The 22,303-nt window shown below is 31.1% G+C and overlaps 1 protein-coding gene across 1 annotated transcript in view; it reads right to left on the bottom strand.

Moving 5' to 3' along the window:
- LOC127730263 (autophagy-related protein 9A-like) overlaps positions 1-22,265 on the bottom strand; it is a 38,606-nt gene extending 16,341 nt beyond the window's left edge. Inside the window, exons 1-16 of the mRNA XM_052238564.1 lie at positions 22,155-22,265; positions 21,150-21,282; positions 17,443-17,551; positions 12,624-12,767; positions 11,662-11,797; positions 11,267-11,369; positions 10,431-10,530; positions 9,492-9,541; positions 8,022-8,106; positions 7,036-7,135; positions 5,818-5,858; positions 5,233-5,295; positions 4,132-4,206; positions 3,400-3,509; positions 2,832-2,872; positions 1,492-1,626 (exon numbers count right to left, since the gene is read on the bottom strand). Coding sequence (XP_052094524.1) covers positions 1,492-1,626; positions 2,832-2,872; positions 3,400-3,509; positions 4,132-4,206; positions 5,233-5,295; positions 5,818-5,858; positions 7,036-7,135; positions 8,022-8,106; positions 9,492-9,541; positions 10,431-10,530; positions 11,267-11,369; positions 11,662-11,797; positions 12,624-12,767; positions 17,443-17,551; positions 21,150-21,261 — 1,404 coding nt within the window. The 5' untranslated portion in view covers positions 21,262-21,282; positions 22,155-22,265. The remainder of the gene's footprint in view (positions 1-1,491; positions 1,627-2,831; positions 2,873-3,399; positions 3,510-4,131; positions 4,207-5,232; positions 5,296-5,817; positions 5,859-7,035; positions 7,136-8,021; positions 8,107-9,491; positions 9,542-10,430; positions 10,531-11,266; positions 11,370-11,661; positions 11,798-12,623; positions 12,768-17,442; positions 17,552-21,149; positions 21,283-22,154) is intronic.
- Between the last annotated feature and the right edge of the window lie 38 nt (positions 22,266-22,303).

The raw sequence follows: 22,303 nt of genomic DNA, 5'->3' as shown, positions 1-22,303 counted from the left end.
TTGGCCCCCAATTCCTAAACGTTTCAGCAATTACCCCCAAACTCAATTCCAGCTTTTCCTTTGTGATATGGAACCTTGTAGTACAATTTCAGAAAGATCCATGCACTTACACACAAGTTATTGTCATGAAACTAGAAAAATGCTTGTTTTTTTGCCCCTTTTTTGGCCCCTAATTCCTAATATTTTGAGGCAATTACCCCCAAAATCAATCCCAGCATTCCTTTTGTGATATGGAACCTTGTGGTACAATGTCAGAGAGATCCATACACTAACACACAAGTTATGTCTGGAAGTTACAAAAATGCTTATTTTTGGTCCCTTTTTGGCCCCTCATTCCTTTACTGTTGGTACCATAACCCCCAAAATCAATCCCCACCTTCCTTTTGTGGTATTGAACCTTGTGGTAAAATTTCATAGAGATCCATTCACTTAAACTAAAGTTAGAGTGCGAAAACCAATGTGTCTTCGGACGACGCCAAACGACGACGACGACGACGACGACGCCAACGTCATACCAATATACGACCACAAAAATTTTTTTGCGGTCGTATAAAAATGAGATGACTTCAACTTTGACAATTACTTTATAATAAACTGTTCAGTATTGTATCTTTGTTTAACGATTCGATAGATTGATAAAGATATCAATGAATAATCAAAATACCTTAAAAAATGTTCAAAAATGATATTATATTTTGTAGTGAAAAGGTTTAATTCAACACAAGCGTTGCAAGAAATGCTGTTATGCCAGCAATGTCATTCTATAACGTTAAAAGGTTATAGTTCCCGCCAAAATTCATGAATAAAGATTATTTACGTTTTAGCGGATTTAAAATATCGGTGACCCCCCTTTTTTATTTATGCTTTTAAAATCTTCCCTGAAGCTGCAACTTATGCAGAAGTTTGAAGGGAAAAACATTAGTAGATTTTTTTATTTCAAATCTATTATAAATAGCAATTAAAAATGGCGGGAAATGTTCAAATGCCTTCAAAAATAAGGAAACCGAGACAAATAAATGTTCATAAGGTACAAGTTACATTTGACTGTTTTTGTTATTCCAGTTAAACATGGTTTTTCAATAAGTTTGTCTTTTTTTAACAATTTAGAGCGGTATTTCTATATTTCGTTATAACGCGATTCTTTAAGTTTTGATGACGTCATATCTCGGAAACAACATCGGTGACCCAAATTTTTTTTTCGCCTAAAATATCTTAATAAGTATGATCTGTCTACATGCAAAATTTCAATGAATTATTATTAGTAGTATGAATAGTGTGATTTCCCTTTAAGTGAATAAGGAAACATAATTATTCTGTAGAATTTAAAATATACCTTTTCTGCAAGGTATTAAAAAGGGGAAAAAATGAATCCATATCGTATTAAAATACTTAAGTGTTTATTTAAGCTTTGTTCACATATATCCCTCATTAACCCCTTTTAATTTTGAACTGGTAAAAGATATATTTATTGTGACTAAACTCATCTCTTACCACTTTGTATTGGAACAGTAGTGAAAATTCATCTCGGACATTCTGTCTATGAGCATTTCCTTTCCAACTATCAGGCATGTAATGTATATGTGCCAATATACTCCTCATTAGAATCTCTGGACAGTATATCAAATGCTGAAAAATATTCATTAATTACAAATGTTACTGCCATCTAATGAAATTTGAAATTCAGAAAAACTTGTTGCGGTATTTAGTATTAAAAATATATAAATATACTGATATCTTGAGAAGGCAGAGGACAAAAGGTGAACATTTTTGCTATTGTCTTATATAAATGTAAAGAAAAAAAAATAGTGATAGATAATTTCTAAAAACATCAGCAACTCTTTTCACAAAAAATATTACGATTAAAATTGATTGTAAGTTATACTGAAATGTGTATCACTTACATGTACAAGTATTTTTACTCGTTTAAAAGATTTTTTGTGAAAAGAGTCTCAGGTGTTATAATTATCACTTTTTTGTGTATATTTCCTTTGATCATTTTTTGTGATAATTATTATAACATGCTTCTCACTTGAGATAGAAAATTATTGCTAGTATCTAAGGCCTATTAGCAACAGCATAGTTTTTCTCAGTCGATAGAAAGAGAATGTATGACATCATGGGCCTACGTCATTGATGTTGCCTCGGAAAACAGTGATAAACAGGTTATCAAAGGTCTTTCAAAACTCAAGGACGTTTCTCAGATACATCTCATCTCAGGGCTGCCCTTCCATGAGATTGTAGCTGAGAAACACCCTTTCATTGATAATCTATAATTATTACATGTTTTGTTTTGCTTTCTGATGTCCTGCTGACAATGTATTTGTTTCAAGCAAACGATTATAATGCACAAAAAACAAGATTCATTATCTATATGTTAACTTATGCAATTCTATAATTTGTTGAGTCAAGCGACTAAGAAAATAAAGCTCTTATACTGCTGGCTCTTCTTTTTTAGAGATGACAATACATCGTAATAAATCAAATGTCTTTGCTCTGTTGATTTAACATTACAGGGTTATTGCATGAATACAGGTGAATATTGTTTCAAGTAAAATTTTATATTGCACGAACTTGCAAGCACAATATATATTCTATGAGGGATAATATTCATGCAATAACCCTTTTATTGTACAGTTAAGCTTGAAAAACTGTTTCAAACATATTTTTGTCACTAATGATGTCTATAATTTGAAGCTATATTTGCAGTAGTGCAATATCATGGAATATTGCACCCAAACTTTCCATAACTTTCTTCAGTAAATATTGCATTGCTATACAACATCATACTTTATTGCATTCATTGAATTAAGATACACAACACCAGAACATACCTCATCAGGTATCAGCACTCTACAACCAGTCACAATTAAACCTGAAGATAAAATAATTACATTTTGATAATTTATGAACTATCTTGCTGTCTTGTGTTATTGTGCATATTCAAAAGGCTTTGCCTTTTCACAATAGCAGTTTCCAAAATGTTTATCCAAATTGCAGATTGCATCTCTACAAACTGGTCAACTGGTAAACAATTTTAGCTCATGGCTTCAATTAAAGGTTGGTAGTATGAAGCAAGTGCAGAGAAATAAAAATAATTTTTACCATCCAATTTCAGTTATTGACTGAGTTGTTAAATTTTTCAATGTTGATTTTATATTGCAATTAATGTATTGGATATTGTTTCCAAAGTTTCAAAAATTGAGCTGAAATTAAGTGAAGTCATGATGTAACCTTTTTTACTTACATTGTAGTCTTTTTGAAATTAAGTTGTCTATGTTGAATGCCTCAATATGCAGAATCCATCATCTGACAGAAAAAATAACTTATGAAACTGTTTAATCCTTTATTCCAGACCTTCAATTTTGTAACTTGTCCTTATAACTAGAATGTGTACTTTACCTGATATTGTCAATACAGTAAAAATATGTTCTACAGCAAGTACATCTTCATCAATCACAGTTAACACAACCAACACAGCTCCTATACTACCAGCAAAAAATGCTACATATCTGTAAAGACAATTCTTATTAAGCTATAAAAAGCAAAAAAAAGGAAGAAAATTCAAAGGTGTCAATAAAAATCATGTGAAATTTTTGTTTTTATTTTCTATCTTAATTTTTTTATTGACAAAATCCAAAAAATGACATGCTTTCTTCAAATTCGATCACACTAGTACACATCTAGTAATTCATGCATACAATATAGAACTTTTTTGCAATTTCCAATGTTATGACATTTTCACAGGATTTAGTCAATTTTATAACAAATTCATCTAAACAAATCAACCAATTATTTTGTAGTCCATTAATATTAATACAATATAATGATACAAAATGCTATTTCTTCAATAATTCTTTAGTGGAGCAATGAAAAGTTATGGGGTGACAATTAAAAAATCAGGTAAATGGAAAGAGACATATATATGTTTTTGGCCTAATGCCAATATTTATTTCTGTGAACTTTATTAATCCTTTTTTTTTGGTAATTTCTTGTCCACCTATGCAGTTTGAAGGAAACATTTAATAGGAGAAAGACTATTAACCTGTTTCAAAAGGATCAACATTGTAATCAATATAGTATCATGTTAGAATTTATATACAAATCATCAATGAATACAAACACAGCACTTACTTTGCAAGTATGATCAGTAGAGGGGATGTAAATGTGTCAAGGTACATATTGGCAGCTTCATAACCTCTGTTCAGTCTGAAAATAAAAAAGTATGTGACTCATACACTTTAAAGAAGAGATGATGAGCACTTCCTATTAGACAGTCATTCTAATCCCAAAACTACAACTAAAAATACGTTTAAATATACTACCTCATATCAAACTGACCTATAGATGCTTTAATTTTGAATTTTCCGAAATACCATGGATTTTCAACCCCAGAAATAGATTACCTTAGCTGTACATTTGTATTTGAAAAAAATCTTTCTGACTTTAGGTCAATGCTCTTCAACTTCCTCCTGTATTTGGCCTTTCGAACCTTTTCTGATTCGAGCGTCACTTATGAGTCTTTAGTAGACGAAACACAAGTCTGAAGTACAAATTTTTATCCAGGTATCTATGATGAGTTAATTGCTAACCTTCTATATCATTTTATCTCTGATGGAAAGTTGTTTCATTGGCAATCGTACCATATCTTCTTATTTATAATGGAAGTCAAGATAGATTTCAATGCTTTTCATTTTTGCTGTTGATGAGTAATGGTCCCTTATTCATTGATTAATGGCACTTTATGTAGTTTTTGAATGATTAACTTGAAAACTGTTGAACCAATCCTTTTTCCACAAATGCAGTTATGGCTCTTAATTGCTTTATCAATGACACTAATAAATGTAGGGGAAACCTGGTATGCTGTCTTCTAAACATATTCATGCATATTCAGGACAAGAACATGATCATGCGATACGAAATATAAACCCTGCTTTGTACTAGACCAACACGCTGAGCTTGATTTTTAACATGCTAGTTCACAAAGGTTACTGTCAGCAGAAAGACATGTCACCCTTCCTGGACACATTATTCTGACGCTGAGCTGCCCAGTCTATCCTTATTCCTAACTGCTGTGTGCTTAGCTGACAAGCAGCAAGTACTACTTTTCAAGTCTTTGGTTTAAACCCGGATAGGGTTCCAACCCACAACCTCTCACACTCAAGTCGAGCACGAGACCCCCAAGGCAGTTTAAAAGAGAATATCTGATAACACACTATGTGTAAATAGCATTACCTGGCAGTAAACTCATGATCTAGTTCATTCAAATGTCTAACATATATTCTAGCATAATTTGACCTAAAAAGAAAAAGATATCATATTCTTAAAGTTCCAGTAACTAGCTGTTGTGAAAATATAAACTGCAAATTGGTAAATAACTTTAATAAGGATTAAATAAAGTTCTAGATAGACTGAAATAATTTATCAAGATTGTTTGATTTTTCTAAATGCCGCATCAGCACAAAAAAGCTATCATGACGTGGAAAAAATAATTTATCAAGATGATATACTATTTTGAATTTTGACATTATTTATGAAATCTTTAACTTAAAGTAAATACAAGGCATTTGATGGTGCTTACTTTCAAACATTTTAATTAAAAACAAATTTTGAATTACATAATGGGGTAAGCTTAGCAAATTTCAAAATATATGGCAATAGTTTTGATTTGAACATCTCCCTCTAAAGAAATAAGGAAACAACATAAGCCATTTTGAATATGTTACTACGTCTTCTAATTGATTTCCATTGTCAGATATAAAGAGTGCAAAAATTCCGACAATAAAAAAAATCCATGAAAATATCATAATTAAAACTTACCATCTTCTAGTTCCAAGAACATTAGGTTGTCTTTTGATTAACTATGGAAAAGTAAATTCATGAAAAATCAAATCATTTTGAAAATGTAAGGTTGTACTTTCTATCTTAATACAAGTTTTTATGGACAAGCCTGAAAATATTTCTGAAACTGTTGTATTCAAAATTAGAAATCTTGTGCTGTCAAAGTGATAATAATGAAATTATTGAAGTACTAGTTTGAATACATTTCCTTATCCTATATATAACAAGCATTCTGAGTGTATTGCATGGCAATACATAGTCCTCTACCGGTTAAAAATTCATTGTACTGGAACAAAATGCTAACTTAATCTATAACTTGTCATGGTGTAAACTATATAACAAATATCAAGTCATGTCTTCAAGCATGACAAAAAAAGTGTGGAAAACTGATTATTTAAGTGAATTTTCTCAGTCCAAGGACCATAACTCTGCACAAAATCATCAAACCGGAACAAAATTTGAACTTGATCTGTAACTTGTCATGATAAAACTATATAACAATTATCAAACTAATATCTTCAAGTATGACAAAAAGTGTGGAAAACTGATTATTTGAGGGAATTTTCAAAGTCCAAGGACCATAACTCTGCATAAAATCATCAGACCGGAACAAAATTTGAAATTGATCTGTAACTTGTCATGATAAAACTATATGCCAATTATCAAATCAATATCTTCAAGCATGACTAAAAAATGCGGAAAACTGATTATTCGAGTGAATTTTCTAAGTCCAAGGACCATAGCTCTGCACAAAATCATCAGACCGGAACATAATTCAAACTTGATCTATTACTTGTCATGATAAAACAATATACCAAATATCAAATCAATATCTTCAAGCATCAAGAAAAAAAGTGTGGAAAACAGATTTGCCGGAGTGATGGATGGACAGACAGAGAGAGACAGACAGACAGACAGACAGACAGACAGACAGACAGACAGACAGACGGACAGAGTGCAAACCTAAAGTCCCCTTCGACTTCGTCAGTAGGGGACTAATAAAAAGAAAACTTATTAAATATCAATAAGTCAATTATTGGGCATAACAAAGCATATTTCATTTCATATTTCTAATCAAACTTGAAATATCAAAAGAATATCCAAACTTTTTCAAATATCAATGTTGAAAAAAACTTGAAAGAAAATAATAGGATAATAATACACGATATTAGTATTGAAACTTAATAATGTTCTTACTTCTGCATATCTGAAGAAAGAGTATAAAATCTGCCACAGAAAAATCACAGGTGACAGTATAAAGTTGGCTATTCCTATCCATAATATCCTTTGTGATAAACTGGAAAAGAAAATTATACTACATAAACAAGGGGAAAATGGATCTTTGGATACACCAAGCCAGGTACTTCATATCTGAGAAAAAGGCAATATATGTTATGTCCTTAATTTTAGAATTCATTCATACATTTTTGAGTTATTCAAAATTATCAGTCAATATGTGTTCTACAAGGATCACCAGTCCTTCACCTTTCAATTGATACTTTCATTACTAAAATATATTGTACATAGTTTGATATTTACACCTATGTGTAGGAACTTTTTTGCTTTAAATATGTACTACTTACCGGTATGTTCTTTTTTGGCCAGGCCGATTTTGTGGTGTTACATCTTACAAAGTCTATCCAAATCATTTTGCAAAGAATTTCGCTCAAACAGGTTCTAGGGGCCGTCTTAAACTTGCAGTGAGGTGAGAGTTTTTTTCCTCCATGTTGAAGGCCTCACTGTGACTTTGAGATGAAGAACAGCAATAAACGCACTGTTTCTTTGCTTTTTGTGTGTTTTTTATGTGCATGTACTGATTTTGTGTCATGGATGAATACCCCATATCCTTTGTTTTTCTATTATGAAATCTATCTATAAATAGTTCATAAACAATTATTGTAAAACTAGTTATTCTGAATTAAAATCTTAATAAAAACAATGAAATGTTATAAACTTAAGAAATACAAGATATGCTTAACTAATTTATTCTACGCAGATCCAGAAATTTATGTTAAAATAGCGCAATGAAAGACTTTCTCTTTTGTACCCAAAGTGGTATGTGTCTATTTTCATATAAAACAATGACTGGTTTCTTTACAAACAGAAACAATGACTGGTTTCTTTACAAACAGAAACAATGACTGGTTTCTTTACAAACAGAAACAATCACTTCATTTACTTACAACTGAGATAGATATTCTCTTCTATGTTTATGTTTGTATTCTTCTTTCAGTTTCCAATTGTTCTCAAATGGAGACCATGGTCCCCCTGAAAGACATGATCATTAGTTATACAATATATGCTACAACATAGAAAGATGTAGAAAAAGAAAAAAGCTAGATGTGTCGGAACGACACGAATGGCCCCGTCTCAAAAAGTTGAAAAATCTGCAATTTCAACAACACATGTGGACACAAACATGCATGGATAGAATCCAGCTCTCAAGCCCAATACTAGTTTGATGAAAAATTTCCTTGATCAATGGTTAGTTAAATTTCAAACTATTAGCAAACAGGAAGTGGATGTACTGAAGACACGAAGATGTGTTGAAACGATATGAACATCAGCATATCGGAACGAAACATAAACTTGATCTGTAACTTATCATGGTAGACTCACATATCAAAAATCAGCGCAATATCTGAAGGCGTAAAGAAAAAAGTCTGTATAACTGTGATTTTCAACAATTTTCAAAGTCCAAAACCCGTAATTACGGCAAAAATCCGCAGAGCAGAACAAAACTTAACTTGATCTGTAACACATCATGGTTAACTCACATACCAAAAATCAACCCAATATCTGAAGTTATTTTGAAAAAAAATTTGTATAACTGTGATTTTCAACAATTTATCAAAGTCCAAAGCCTGTAATTTCGGCAAAAATTAGCAGAGCAGAACGAAACTAAAACTTGATCTGTAACTCAACATGGTTAACTCACATACCAAAAATCAGCCCAATATCTGAAGGCGTTTAGAAAAAAATCTGTATAACTGTGATTTTCAACAATTTATCAAAGTCCAAAGCCTGTAATTTCAGCAAAAATTAGCAGAGAGGAACGAAACTTAAATTTGATCTGTAACTCATCCTGGTTAACTCACATACCAAAAATCAGCCCAATATCTGAAGGCGTTTAGAAAAAAAGTCTGTATAATGGTTTGTTGCAGAATGACGGAATGACAGAATGACGGAATACAGAATGATGGAATGACGGACAAGGGTAAAACTATATGGCCCCAACAACTTTGTTGGGGGGGCCATAAAAACTTCACAAAGTAGTTTTAAAAGATAAAATTTCTGCCCCCCCCCCCCCCACAAAGTTCAAGCAAATAAAAGTCTGGCACATACAACTATGTTTCTTAGTTAAATGATATCGATGAAAATAAAACTATTCTGCAATCATAAAGGATTATTTAGTTGGAGTTCCTTATAAGTAAATAGTTGATACATATTTCCAGTTTAATTCTTTAAAAATGCATTCCAAGAGAAATAAAGAAAGGTGTAAAATGACCTCATTAAGTAGACTACAGCAAGTGTTTTTCTGTTCTGCCAAAGGCATAATAAATTCCTGATACTGACAGGACAACAATGTTTAATTGCACTATTGTAATTTCCTCAATTATTTAAAAATTAACCTATTTGTCAATCATACTTACAAAATAAAATTATATCTAAATTATACTTTAATCCTGTACTTAAAAAGGCACTGAAAAAAAGATTTAAATTACAAATCTATCATGCATATCAAACAAAGATAACATTTTTTTTATTTTAACATTACCATGCCATATGAGATATTTTATCTGAATTGTTTTACTAGTTTAGATTTGTTTAGGCACTAATTTTTGTTAGTAAATTTTTTAGAAATTTTCTAATGAATAAAAAATTTAGACTTCAATCTATAAAATTTTAAAATATTGTTCTATTGGTAAATGTGACATTTTTGTAAGTTTTGAAACAGCAATAAGAAAAGTTAAACAGTTAATTAAATAGCAATGGTCAATCACAAGTAATAATAGTCTTTTTGTCAATTACCGATTTCATTTTTGTTATTACATGTACTAACTTTTAACACAGGTTGTTTCCCTTCTGGTTCTATATTCAGCAAAATGGTCTGCTGCCCATGCAAAGCATGACAAGTTGAAAGTAATATTTATGGCGTTTTACTCAAGTTGTGTTATAAAGAAATAACTATTGATATCAAAAGTTTTCAGCTTAAAAAAAAAAGATTTGAAAAATGAAAAGATTACACACATTGCACACAGATAAATTTGATCTTTCAGTTAGCTATTCATTGTCAATGAAAATTTAAACCATCATAAGAGAAGCAATTCAATTAATGAACCTCTAATTAAAGATTCTTAAATGAAGATAATCTGTTTCATTTTCTATTCAAAATGATTATTTATCTGATAAAACTTTGGTCAGAATTGATAACCATTTTTATAAAACAGATTTGTTGAAGACCGTACTGTGACCTATAATGGTTTACTTTTATAAGTTTTGACTTGGATGGAGAGTTGTCTCATTGGCACTCATACCACATCTTCTTATATCTATTGCATAATGATATCATCCTATACATATGTACTTACTATTGACCAACAAATGGCATGTTAAATTTAACAGGAATCACTGATTTGTTAACCATAGCTATCATGTAGTTTTTAAATCTCAGTATTCTGTGGTAAATATCTAGAAGAATATATAACATATCAAACTGATTCACTTCAATTCTATAAGCAAAATGAGTCAAGGATTCATAACATACCAAACTGATTCACTTCAATTCTATAAGCAAAATGAGTCAAGGATTCATAACATACCAAACTGATTCACTTCAATTCTATAAGCAAAATGAGTCAAGGATTCATAACATACCAAACTGATTCACTTCAATTCTATAAGCAAAATGAGTCAAGGATTCATAACATACCAAACTGATTCACTTCAATTCTATAAGCAAAATGAGTCAAGGATTCAAAAGGCAACAAAATACAATACAAATAATAATGAAAAATGTTTACTATATAAAGGCAATGATATTACAGTTTATTATATGTTAAAGGAGTAAGCCAAACAAGTTAAAAACTTTTTGTTGGAAAATGTTGTATCAGCAGAAATATCTAAAATTCCCTATACTCTTCCATATAATTATATGTACAATGTTAATGCTGTAAGTATCCACTGTTGAAAACGACATTGTAAATAACTTTCAAAAGCATTCATAATATCAGATGCTATGGGGTTTCTTTCAGAAATATCTTCTACTTTGCATAGAAAAATCAAGTTGTATATTTTGATAATTATGATAAAATAAGTAAGTTTTGTAACCTTATAAATAACTTACATCAATGTGATGTACAATAAAGTAGGCTTACTAAAATTAAGTGATTTACAATGCTATTAATCTATAGATGAACAAAATTACCCAGTTCAGAAAGTTCTTGTTTGTGTATACACATTTGTTGTTCCTTCTGTACTTCCAATAATCTTCTTTGTATTTCATGCCAGGTTAAGTTAGATAGTTCTACCTAAAATATACATAATATATATAATATATAATCCCCATAAAATCACCCAACTATAAGATGGTTTTGGACTAAATCAAACCTGACCAATAAAGAATTTTACATGCAAACTGCAGAATGTTTTACATGTAAACTGCAGAATTTTAGCACAAAACAACAGAATCAATTTCAGAAATATAATTTTACATTGAAATCTAGACAATCTATGCATTAATTTTCTTGGAAGGATGTGAATAGTAAAAAACATTTCATATTCATAAATTAAATCAATTATCCAATATAATTTTATACTTACTGCAGTTATCTTCAGAGCATTGTTGTAGAATGACCTTATTTCTGTGTATTTGAAGATATTATATATAACCTTCAATGTTCGGAACACCCAGAATGCAAAAGCAACAAGCATACACACTATAATACCAAAACTAAACCTGTTAAAGAAACACAAAATAAGCTTTCAGTTACAATGATTATTCCTTTATAATAAACGTATCATACAATTCAGGGTATATATATATATATAAGATATTGCAAAAAGCAAAAGTAGAATCTCAGATTGATTGATTGATGGTGTTTACCATCACTTTCAACACTATTAGCTATATTGTGGTCGTCAGATTTTATTGGTGGATGAAGTCCCAAGGAGAACCGACGACCTTGGACAAGAAAACTAATCATCCTAGTCAATTAAGATACACCTTCCATGTACAAGATTCGAACTCACAACCTCAATGTTCACAGGCGAGTGAGTGATACAGTATTTTTACTACGGTACTTAGACCACTTGGCCACCGAGGTCTCTAGAATCTCAGAATTATCCTCATCATTTAGTAAACATTATTGATAAAAACTTGTTATTGGTGGTTTATATGCTCAAAGAAACTGAGCTGGTGATCAATACATTTTGAATACTTACAAATTATGCAGGAAAATTTTCCCTACCATTGCATACATTCAGTTTACTGAACAGAGTCCTCAAAAAATGCTGGTCCAAATGGTTTGACCATCAAAATTTTGCAAAGAGCCAACGTAATTTTGCAATTTTGCAATAGAAATAATAGTGAGGACAAGCAGATTTTCTTCCAAGGACCACCAGGGAAAAAAAGATTTTGAGAATTCTGACAAACATATATGGCACTAAGGATAAGCATTTTAAAAATATCCAATGTTTGTGATGAGATCTAAAAATACATTCAGAAAGAAAATATGTGGAAAATTGAAATAGAATATTGAAGGACTTCTTTTAAATAAACTTACCTCTGAACACATTGATCAAGGGGGATAACTGCTTCAGGAATTGTGACCTTGTGTGTACCATTGTATTTTATATTGGCAAATAGGACATCATAATCCACACAGTCAATCAGAAATATAGAAAATAACACAACAAACAGGAACTGACTGAAAAATAAAAAGAACTTTCTTTTCCAATTTACTTTCAGATATTTAAAAGACATTACAGTGTCTTGAAAATTTACAAATACAGTTTTCAGTTTTCCAAAAATATGCAATATTTTCAAAAATAAATTTGAGTCGTGAACACTTAACTATTTTAGTTATTGCAAATTTTAAATCAAGAACAAATCTTATCTCATTTTAATTTCTTCATACTTCATACAAAATGAACAGATACATGTAAACTTACTTTTAGAATGATTTTATTTAATTTCCTAGTGAGCAACACCAACACAGATGTCCATTTTGTTCTCCGGCATTGTTCAAAATACAACTGACATTGCAATTTCAATTGTGACGTCAATCACGTGCAGGCCGTGTTCTATTGCAATTAAAACATGGCTTTGTTTCCAAAGCAAAAGAAGAACGTCATATAAGAATCAGATTTAACTTTTATTCATTAAAATCATAGCACAAAACAGTGTATGATTCAGTTGAGGTGTACACTGCCTTTTTTGATAAATAAATGGGGAATGTGTCCATGGGACACAGATGATGCCCCCGCTTGCATTTAATGTTATAAAGGGACACAACTCAAAACTTTTAAAGTGACCCTACCCAAATTTGTACTTGATCTGAGTTTTGTGGTAATAAGCACTGTGTATAAGTTTCATAACATTTGGTTGAGGCAAACTAAAGTTAGAGAACGGAAACGAAAAATTCAGCAATTTTTCCATTCTGTAAAGGGGCATAACTCTAGAACGGTAAAAGTGACGCCACCAAAATACAAACTTGATCTGTGTTTTGTTGTAATAAGCATTGTGTATAAGTTTCATAAAATTTGGTTGAGGCTAACTTAATTTAGCGAACGGAAACAAAAAATTCAGCAATTTTTCCATTTGTAAAGGGGTATAACTCTAGAACAGTTATAGTTACGTCACCAAAATTCAAACTTGATCTGTGTTTTGTTGTAATAAGCATTGTGTATAAGTTTCATAAAATTTGGTTGAGGCTAACTTAATTTAGCGAACGGAAACAAAAAATTCAGCAATTTTTCCATTTGTAAAGGGGTATAACTCTAGAACAGTTATAGTTACGTCACCAAAATTCAAACTTGATCTGTGTTTTGTGGTAATAAGCATTGTGTGTTTCATAACATTTGGTTGAGGCAAACTAAAGTTAGAAAACGGAAACGAAAAATTCAGCAATTTTTCCGTTTGTAAAGGGGCATTACTCTAGAACAGTTAAAGTGACACCACCAAAATTCAAACTTGATCTGTGTTTTGTGGTAATAAGCATTGTGTATAAGTTTCATATCATTTGGCTGAGGCAAATTGAAGTTAGAGAATGGAAACCAACTTTGGGACGTACATACGGACGGACAAGGGTAAAACCTAATGCCCCCTCCGTTATTGCGGGGGCATAAAAATAATCATACTTTGGCATAAAATATTGATCTTGAGGTTGCTACGGCTAGGCTCTTCACTATTTTTACCACAACAGACAATTACTCCCCCCTTTCCTCAAACCCTGGAAAGGTTTTGCCTATATGAATTCAATCTTGAATATTAATTATAGTGTGCAGTGTATTAACAATAATAAATCTATCTCTAGACTACTACATGAACATGTAATAGCAGTCTAAGAAATTCAATGAACCAGAAGTCGATATATATTTTTGTACATATGTATTCTATATAAACGTTTTCAAATCTATAATTTACCATACAGAGGAGAACCATGAACCCAATTAGAATTCATTTCAGTGTGCATGTTGCATTTGGTTGAAACTTTTCTGATTCACTCAACCTCATATTTTGGAATCACACCTCAATATCAACATATTCATATCGTTATATATTCAACATCAACACTGCTATTAATTACAGAGTAAAATTTCATTTAACATTTTATATTTTTTTAAATAAAAAGGAACATTTGTTTGAAATGCATGAGACAATCATCTTATGAAATACATAGATGCCAACCTCTCATTTGCACAATCAGTAAAAACAATTTGAGATGTCCATTATTTATGATATTTTTCAGTTGTCATAATCGAAAATTGTTCATAAATTATCATAACCTAAAATACAAATGACTAGACTAAATGTGACGAACCAATGATTTCATTTATTCATTTCAACTTCTGTGGATACATTTATTTTGGTGGATACTAATTTTTGAGGATTAAGGAAAAATTGTATTTTCTTGGACATTTGATTTTGTGTTTTTTTACAAAAGTCTATAACAATCCTACCCATGGAATCCAAGAAAATTGGTATCCCACAAATAAAAATAAATCCACAGACTCAGTAGATACTAAGTTAATGGCAGGTAAGGCCAGTGTTCTCCCCAGAAATTTTGAATAGCATCACATTTGGTGTAAAAAAATAAAAAGTTTTTTTTTTCAACGTCATTTGTCGTGTCAACAATGCTGTATTTCCTTTTTGTAATGCTTATTTTAAGTATATGTTATATGTGTGCAAATGTGTCTTATTGTAAGTTCTTTTACTTTATACTTTAATAATAACAATTATAAACACATGGTAGCAGGACTCACACTACTTCATAATCATAGGGAGAAGTGACTTCTCTTTTTGAAACTGATCATGCTGAAAGGGAGAAGTGGTGAAACTAAAAAACAATGTTTGTTTTTACAATAATATAAAGGGCCATATCCTATTCATTTAATTATTCTTTATATTGTTCAATTCATACCCGAGAATACAATGAAAGTATAACAGTTGTTTCAGATTATGTTTTAAACATTCATTTATAGTTACACAATTATATTTTTCCTCTTGTCAGAAACTACCAAATAAATATCTAGCCCAAAAAAGAACTTTTTTTCATATCAAAAAGGGAAATGAAAGAATCATATATTAATAAACATTCAATTAAAAAACTATTGTGTTTATTTTGTTTATGAAATTCATGATTTCCTGGGATTCAATGTTATTGGTCCAGTTGTTTCTCATTAAAAAGATATATATTTTTAACAAAGTTAAGCAACTTTAATCAGTAAATTGAAACAATGCATTTACATAGAAATAAAAACCTTTAGCAAGGAGGAGTCTATTAATGTGCGTGGAATGCGTAATTTTCCCTTTTGGTTTCCTTATTTTTCTGTCATTCTGTCTGTAGTTATTATCGTAAGAATGGGGATTTCAGTCATAGCTGGTCCGCTTCCAATGAATCCCACCTACGATCCGTAGTTTGTACAAATATTCTAATGGCAGTCGAAGAAAAATTTACAAAAAAATAAACAATGTTTGACAAGCGATTTAGAATGAATATGACGCTTTAAATTCGATAAATGCATGAAACTTTAACTAAAGACAATTTTCATCAAGTTCCAATGAAGTAAAAAACTTAGTTTGCTGATAATTATAATGTTAAATGTACACTCTCGAGTAACAAGTACCGAAAGGGAAAGAAAATACTTCATAAACAGTTTTTTGTTTGATATAACATACCACCAATCTGTAAAGTCAATGTATTCACCTCTTTTCTAAAGAAATAAATCGTTTATATTTTTGAATTTCTTTACTTATAAATGAAAAATTGCTGTTTCATCAACTTATAAAAGATGCGTAATGGTATAACTCAGTTTGGTCAGCCATTTTGTCAACATCGAGGTACCCGCGTAGTTCATTCTTCTCTTATGAGACAATTCTGTCATGATGCAAACGTAGACTTCTAATTGTTTATGATTTCCATTTTCTCAATGTCCATGTTTCACGCCTGGACCAAGTGTTATTAGTCATGTCATAAGTGTCAACTTGGGGTATTTATATCCCAACAGTTATCACCCAAAGGGTAATTAATAGATATAAGAAGATGTGGTATGAGTGCCAATGAGACAACTCTCCATCCAAGTCTAAATTTATAAAAAGTAAACCATTATAGGTCACAGTACGTTCTTCAACACGGAGCCTTGGCTCACACGGAACAGTAAGCTATAAAGGGCCCGAAAAATTACTAATGTAAAACCATTCAAACGGGAAAACCAACGGTCTAATCTATATAAAAAAAGAGAAACACTTATGAACCACATCAACAAGCAACAACTACTAAATATCAGATTCCTGACTTAGGACAGGAGCAAACAAATGCAGTGGGTTTAAACGTTTCAATGGTACCAAACCTTCACCCTTTTTCTGAAACAATAGTGTAACATCACAACATAGAAAGACACACTATAAAATATCAACTGAAATAGCTTAACTCAATCAAAGGACATATTAACACCATTGAACATACACTGAACAAATAAATTTGACCTATGATACAATGTAAATACAAAATAAATACCTATTTGATCACTCTTAATTGCCTCAATTGTCCGACTTGAAGGGATTACTATTAAAGTTGATATAATTTTTATGATCACAAGCGGTAATTAGATGAAAGTTCAAAAATTAGGACATCGATCTATTTTGCGGCAAAGAAAAATAGCATCTTCAAAATAGTCATAGCATCGCGGAAATTATTATAGCGTCACAGAAAAAAAATATAGCGTCACAGCACCGCGACACTAAAACGGCCTGGGGAGATCACTGAATAAAATTGAGAAGGCTATATAAATCAAGCAATTACAATTAAAACAGTAATAGAATTGTAAAAAAAATGTTCCTGTTTGCTCCTCATATTGCCAGCAGCTTTATTTTGTACTAACATTAATTGTAGTATATCTTCTATAACCATACAACCAAAACCTCCTCTTTGATGATAATGGTAAACTCTGGCAAAAAAATCATCCAAATTTTCTATGTGGTTCCATCGTGCTGAAAAAAGTGTGAAAGACGTATATTGTATTGCCAAATTTGTTAAGAAATTAAAAGTAAACATATTTAACTGTTTCAACACAGCTAATAATCTAAATTCTTTCATGTCGTGCTCTATAGATGCTTCATTTAACATGAGTAGGCAGTGCATTTTTCAATATCTATAAATGTGAGCAGTAGCAAGGTGTAAAATATTGACGAATATAATGCCTACCCATGTTAAGATTAACATAGAGCATGACATCATTGATATGGAAGATTTTTTTTTTTTATTCTGTAAGGAATACAAATTTTTATTCATAAAAAATACAAATGATGTTGAAAATTCAATTGTTGTTAAGCATATGTACTCCATGTTTTAATGAAATTAGGAAAGATTGCTTTGTTTACAATGTAAAATCAAAGAGCTTGATGGCTATGAGGGATACAATTGCCACTGTTTCCATTGATAATAGTATTCTTTCTCAAAAATAATTCAACTGCACATGTATTCCCTATTTGATTCAATCTGAATTAGTTTTTCACTTTAAAAAAAATATCCAAAATAAGTAAAAGTTAACAGTAAAAAAAAACAAAAAGTCCAATTACTAGTAATACACAGACAAATGCATTTTTTTTTCTTCTAAATTCTGCCATGGACACTGTCTTTTGATTATTACAAGTCTTCTATTCCATGAAGTTTTAACAGATTTTAACCCTTGACTTGAATGGAATAGTCTATCAACAAGTATACCCCTGAATTAATGGGAATAGTCTATCCATAGTTAATCTATTGATGGCTGGGTTCATTATTGATCAACCTTGATTTTTAACAAAACAGAAATAATAGCAAATAAACATACTGTATGCATAAAACCACTTAAGTTAAGATATCCATTCGTAATACAAATTTATCGTAGGACATGTAGAAAAATCCGTCCGTTCAGAACAAATCTTAATTTAAGTAGCTTTATGCATACGGGCCCTGATGATTACTTACATATTAAAACATGTTAAATGAATTTGACTTTTTTTAAACATTTGATCAACAGTGAGCAACAAGTGGCATGAAAGTTTCTTAATAGCGTTGATAATATGGATGTCTCCATTTGGGCTGAGGGGGTGCTCTATTTCTACTTCTAACATTTGGCTGTTAACTTCATTTTTTGAGTTAATAATGCAACAACGATAACCTTTAATATTGGCTAAAAACAGAGAAATGATCTCTTGAGTTTCAAATCAGTCAATGGCGTGGGGAATCCAGAGCAACCATTTATTCTGATGGTCCTCAAGGCCAAGAAATCTACTCATGCACTTAATTACATAAACAAACCGTTAGAATTATGTTTTGATTGAGGACAACATGTCAATTGTGGTTTTCCATTTTTTTACGGAAGTTCAATATCAAAGTTTCATAAAAAAGATAACATATTAGGAATAACACCACTTCAGTACTTGTTTGACGGAAATAGTTTTATTTTGGAACCACTCTCGCATTTTTACAATACAGCGAATTCCCACTCTGATGTTTTGCTAAATATATAAAACCCTAAATACAGATACTGCTTAATACATGTACTGATTTTCAGTATTGTAAAATAAACACAAACTAGAGGCTCTCAAGAGCCTGTGTCGCTCACCTGTATTTACTGATGCTTTGGAAATCATGAAAAATAAGGTAAAAATCATAATTAATAGTATTAGATATTAGATATTATAATGATATCTAAGATAATAACAGAAAACTGTAAAATTTTTGTAAAATTACTTACTCAGGGGCAGCAACCCAACAACGGGTCGTCGGATTTGTCTGAAAATTTCAGGGCAGATAAATCTAAATCTGATGAACATTTTTGCCACCTGTCAGATTTGCTCTAAATGCTTTAGTTTCAGAGATATAAACCAAAAACTGCATTTTACCCCTATGTTCTATTTTTAACTAAGTTGGCCATGATGGTTGGAAGGCGGGGTCATCGGACAAATTTTTTAAACTAGATACCCTAATAATGATTATGGCCAAGTATGGTTAAATTTGTATCAGTAGTTTCAGAGAAGAAGATTTTTGTAAAAGATTATAAAAATTTACGAAAAATTGTTAAAAATTGACTATTAAGGGCAATTACTCCTAAAGGGGTCGACTGACAATTTTGGTCATGGCAACTTATTTGTAGATCTTACTTTGCTGAACATTATTGCTGTTTACAGTTTATCTCTATCTATAATAATATTCAAGATAATAACCAAAAACTGCAAAATTTCCTTAAAATTACAAATTCAGGGGCAGCAACCCAACAACAGGTTGTCAGATTTGTCTGAAAATTTCAGGGCAGATAGATCTTGACCTGATAATCAGTTTTACCCTATGTCAGATTTACTCTAAATGCTTTGGTTTCAGAGATATAAGCCAAAATCTACATTTTACCCCTATGTTCTATTTTTAGCCATGGCGGCCATCTTGGTTGGTTGGCGGGGTCATCGGACACATTTTTTAAACTAGATACCCTAATGATGATTGTTGCCAAGTTTGGTTAAATTTGGCCCAGTGGTTTCAGAGGAGAAGATTTTTGTAAAAAGCTAACGACGACGGACGACGACGACGACGGACGACGGACGCCAAGTGATGAGAAAAGCTCACTTGACCCTTCGGGTCAGGTGAGCTAATAAAAAAGGGAGATATCAAAACATGAGGATTAAGAAAAGAAAATTAACAGAAAGTTGTTTAAATTCAATCTGTTCGTTTGTTTTACTCTTTTAAAACAGAACAATCTTAAGAATTTGAGTTGTTCCTTTATATAAAGCACAAAACGGTTGACGGGATAGTCTTGGAAAGAAGTCAATCCTAAAAGTCTAAAGATTGCTTGACAGCAATTGTTCCCCAAAAAGCATCATTTTAGAATAAGTCAAAAAACACTTTAACCTACAATTCTTTTTTTCCAGGAATCAAACTGTGACATATCTAATTTTTTCAGCTTAAAAAAATATTATAAGAGTTCAATTAAATATACAGAATAAAAAAAGTTTCCCAAATTTGATTAAAAGAACTTTAAACAAGTGAAACTGCGAGCTACTACTCACTGATGATACCCCCAGCCAAATATGCATTTGTTGTTGAGTGATGAATCTGAAAATGCATCACAGGGTATAGCTGACTTATATAAACCCTGAAACCAAATTTCAGAAATCCTTGTAATGTAGTTACTGAGAAAGATGCAATGTAAAATATTCATGGGACGGACGGACTGACGGATGAATTGACAGATGGATGGACAGACGGATTATTATAGGACAGACAGAGGTAAAACAGTAATAGTTTACCCCCACTTTTTTAAAGCAGGGATATAATTAAAACTTTCCAAAGTTGCAAAAATATTTGTTAACATTGAATATATTTAAGTCAAAAATACACCTGATTAAGCTTATTTTCTTTGTTACAGTAATCATATGTTTAGAAGTATACATTTCAGTAATTTGTGGTTTATTTAAAAAATATGAAATTAAAGATATTTGTTGCTAAACTTTTTTTAATCAGTATAAATAGGTAACAATACTCTGAGTCTCATGACTGCTACTATTATATGATCTGTTTTATATATTAAACAGTTGTAAACAATTTACATACTACTTTCTGGAACAACATGAATCATAAAATCTCTATCATGTGATGGTGCCTCATCTGTCTCATCATCATCAAATGTCGCTAACGCCTGATAGGGTGTCTCGTATTCAGCCATGGTCACTCATATCACTCATGCCTGATAAAAAAAATGTTTTTATTATCTTTAGTCTTTTATAGCGCAGCTAGAACACTTCCTATTATCTTTATCTACCAACTATAATAACAAAGTCAATGGGATATTTCGTGCAATGTCAATTCCATGACGTGTTTATTACTGTTCTTCACAATCTTCATTTAGGGATGAAAAACAACTTTTATTTTTGTGTTAACATTTTTATAAATACAATAAATACAAATGGAGCAATTATAGCTGCAGTATAAAAACAAAGTTAGGTCAAAGTCAGTAAAATATCAACTTTTTTGTATACGTCACCAAACACTTTCTTTGCCTTATAGAAAAAATTGATATTTTTCTGAAATTGACCTAATATTGTATATGAACTACATTTGTGTTACATCTATATATGTATAATCCATCTATGTATTAGGTGTCCTTTTGTCAGTTGACTAGTATGTGCCAGTTGCGACTGGTATATGCCATTTAGATTGTTTATTTACTATTCAATATCTGGTGAATGATGTAGAACCGTAATTAAGAACACATTCTAGTCAATCTGCATATATATATATCTGACACAAAAACATTCTATAAATTATACGACCCATCATGAATCCATAAATCTAATCTTCTAATCTATGTCTTTACTACAGTGTAGACTCTAATGGGCTTTGTCATCTCATGAGTGTTGTTATTTACCTTGTATTCACTTTTTTGTTTATTTGTAAATGGGGGTATAATTCTATTAATGACATAATGTAAAAAATCTTCCCCAACCTGTTACATGATCCCTATTAAAGTTAACCTATTAAGAGTCATTCTGACTCGAACATAAATAAGTGATACTAATCAGATGTTTGTCCTTTCTCAACTTAAAAGATTAATCATACTCTCATTCTTGCAGAAAAAGAAATATATACATATGTAGATATTATGTCAACATCTTCAAATCTTTTCGTCTGATATCATAACAAACGTCTACGTCATTTGCATGTTTGATTACACAGAAAAAAATAATCAAGCATTTTTCGGACATAGA

This window comes from Mytilus californianus, unplaced genomic scaffold (genome assembly GCF_021869535.1).
Source record: "Mytilus californianus isolate M0D057914Y unplaced genomic scaffold, xbMytCali1.0.p SCAF_2, whole genome shotgun sequence".
Taxonomy (NCBI): domain Eukaryota; kingdom Metazoa; phylum Mollusca; class Bivalvia; order Mytilida; family Mytilidae; genus Mytilus; species Mytilus californianus.
This window is presented reverse-complemented; position numbering and strand designations above follow the sequence as displayed.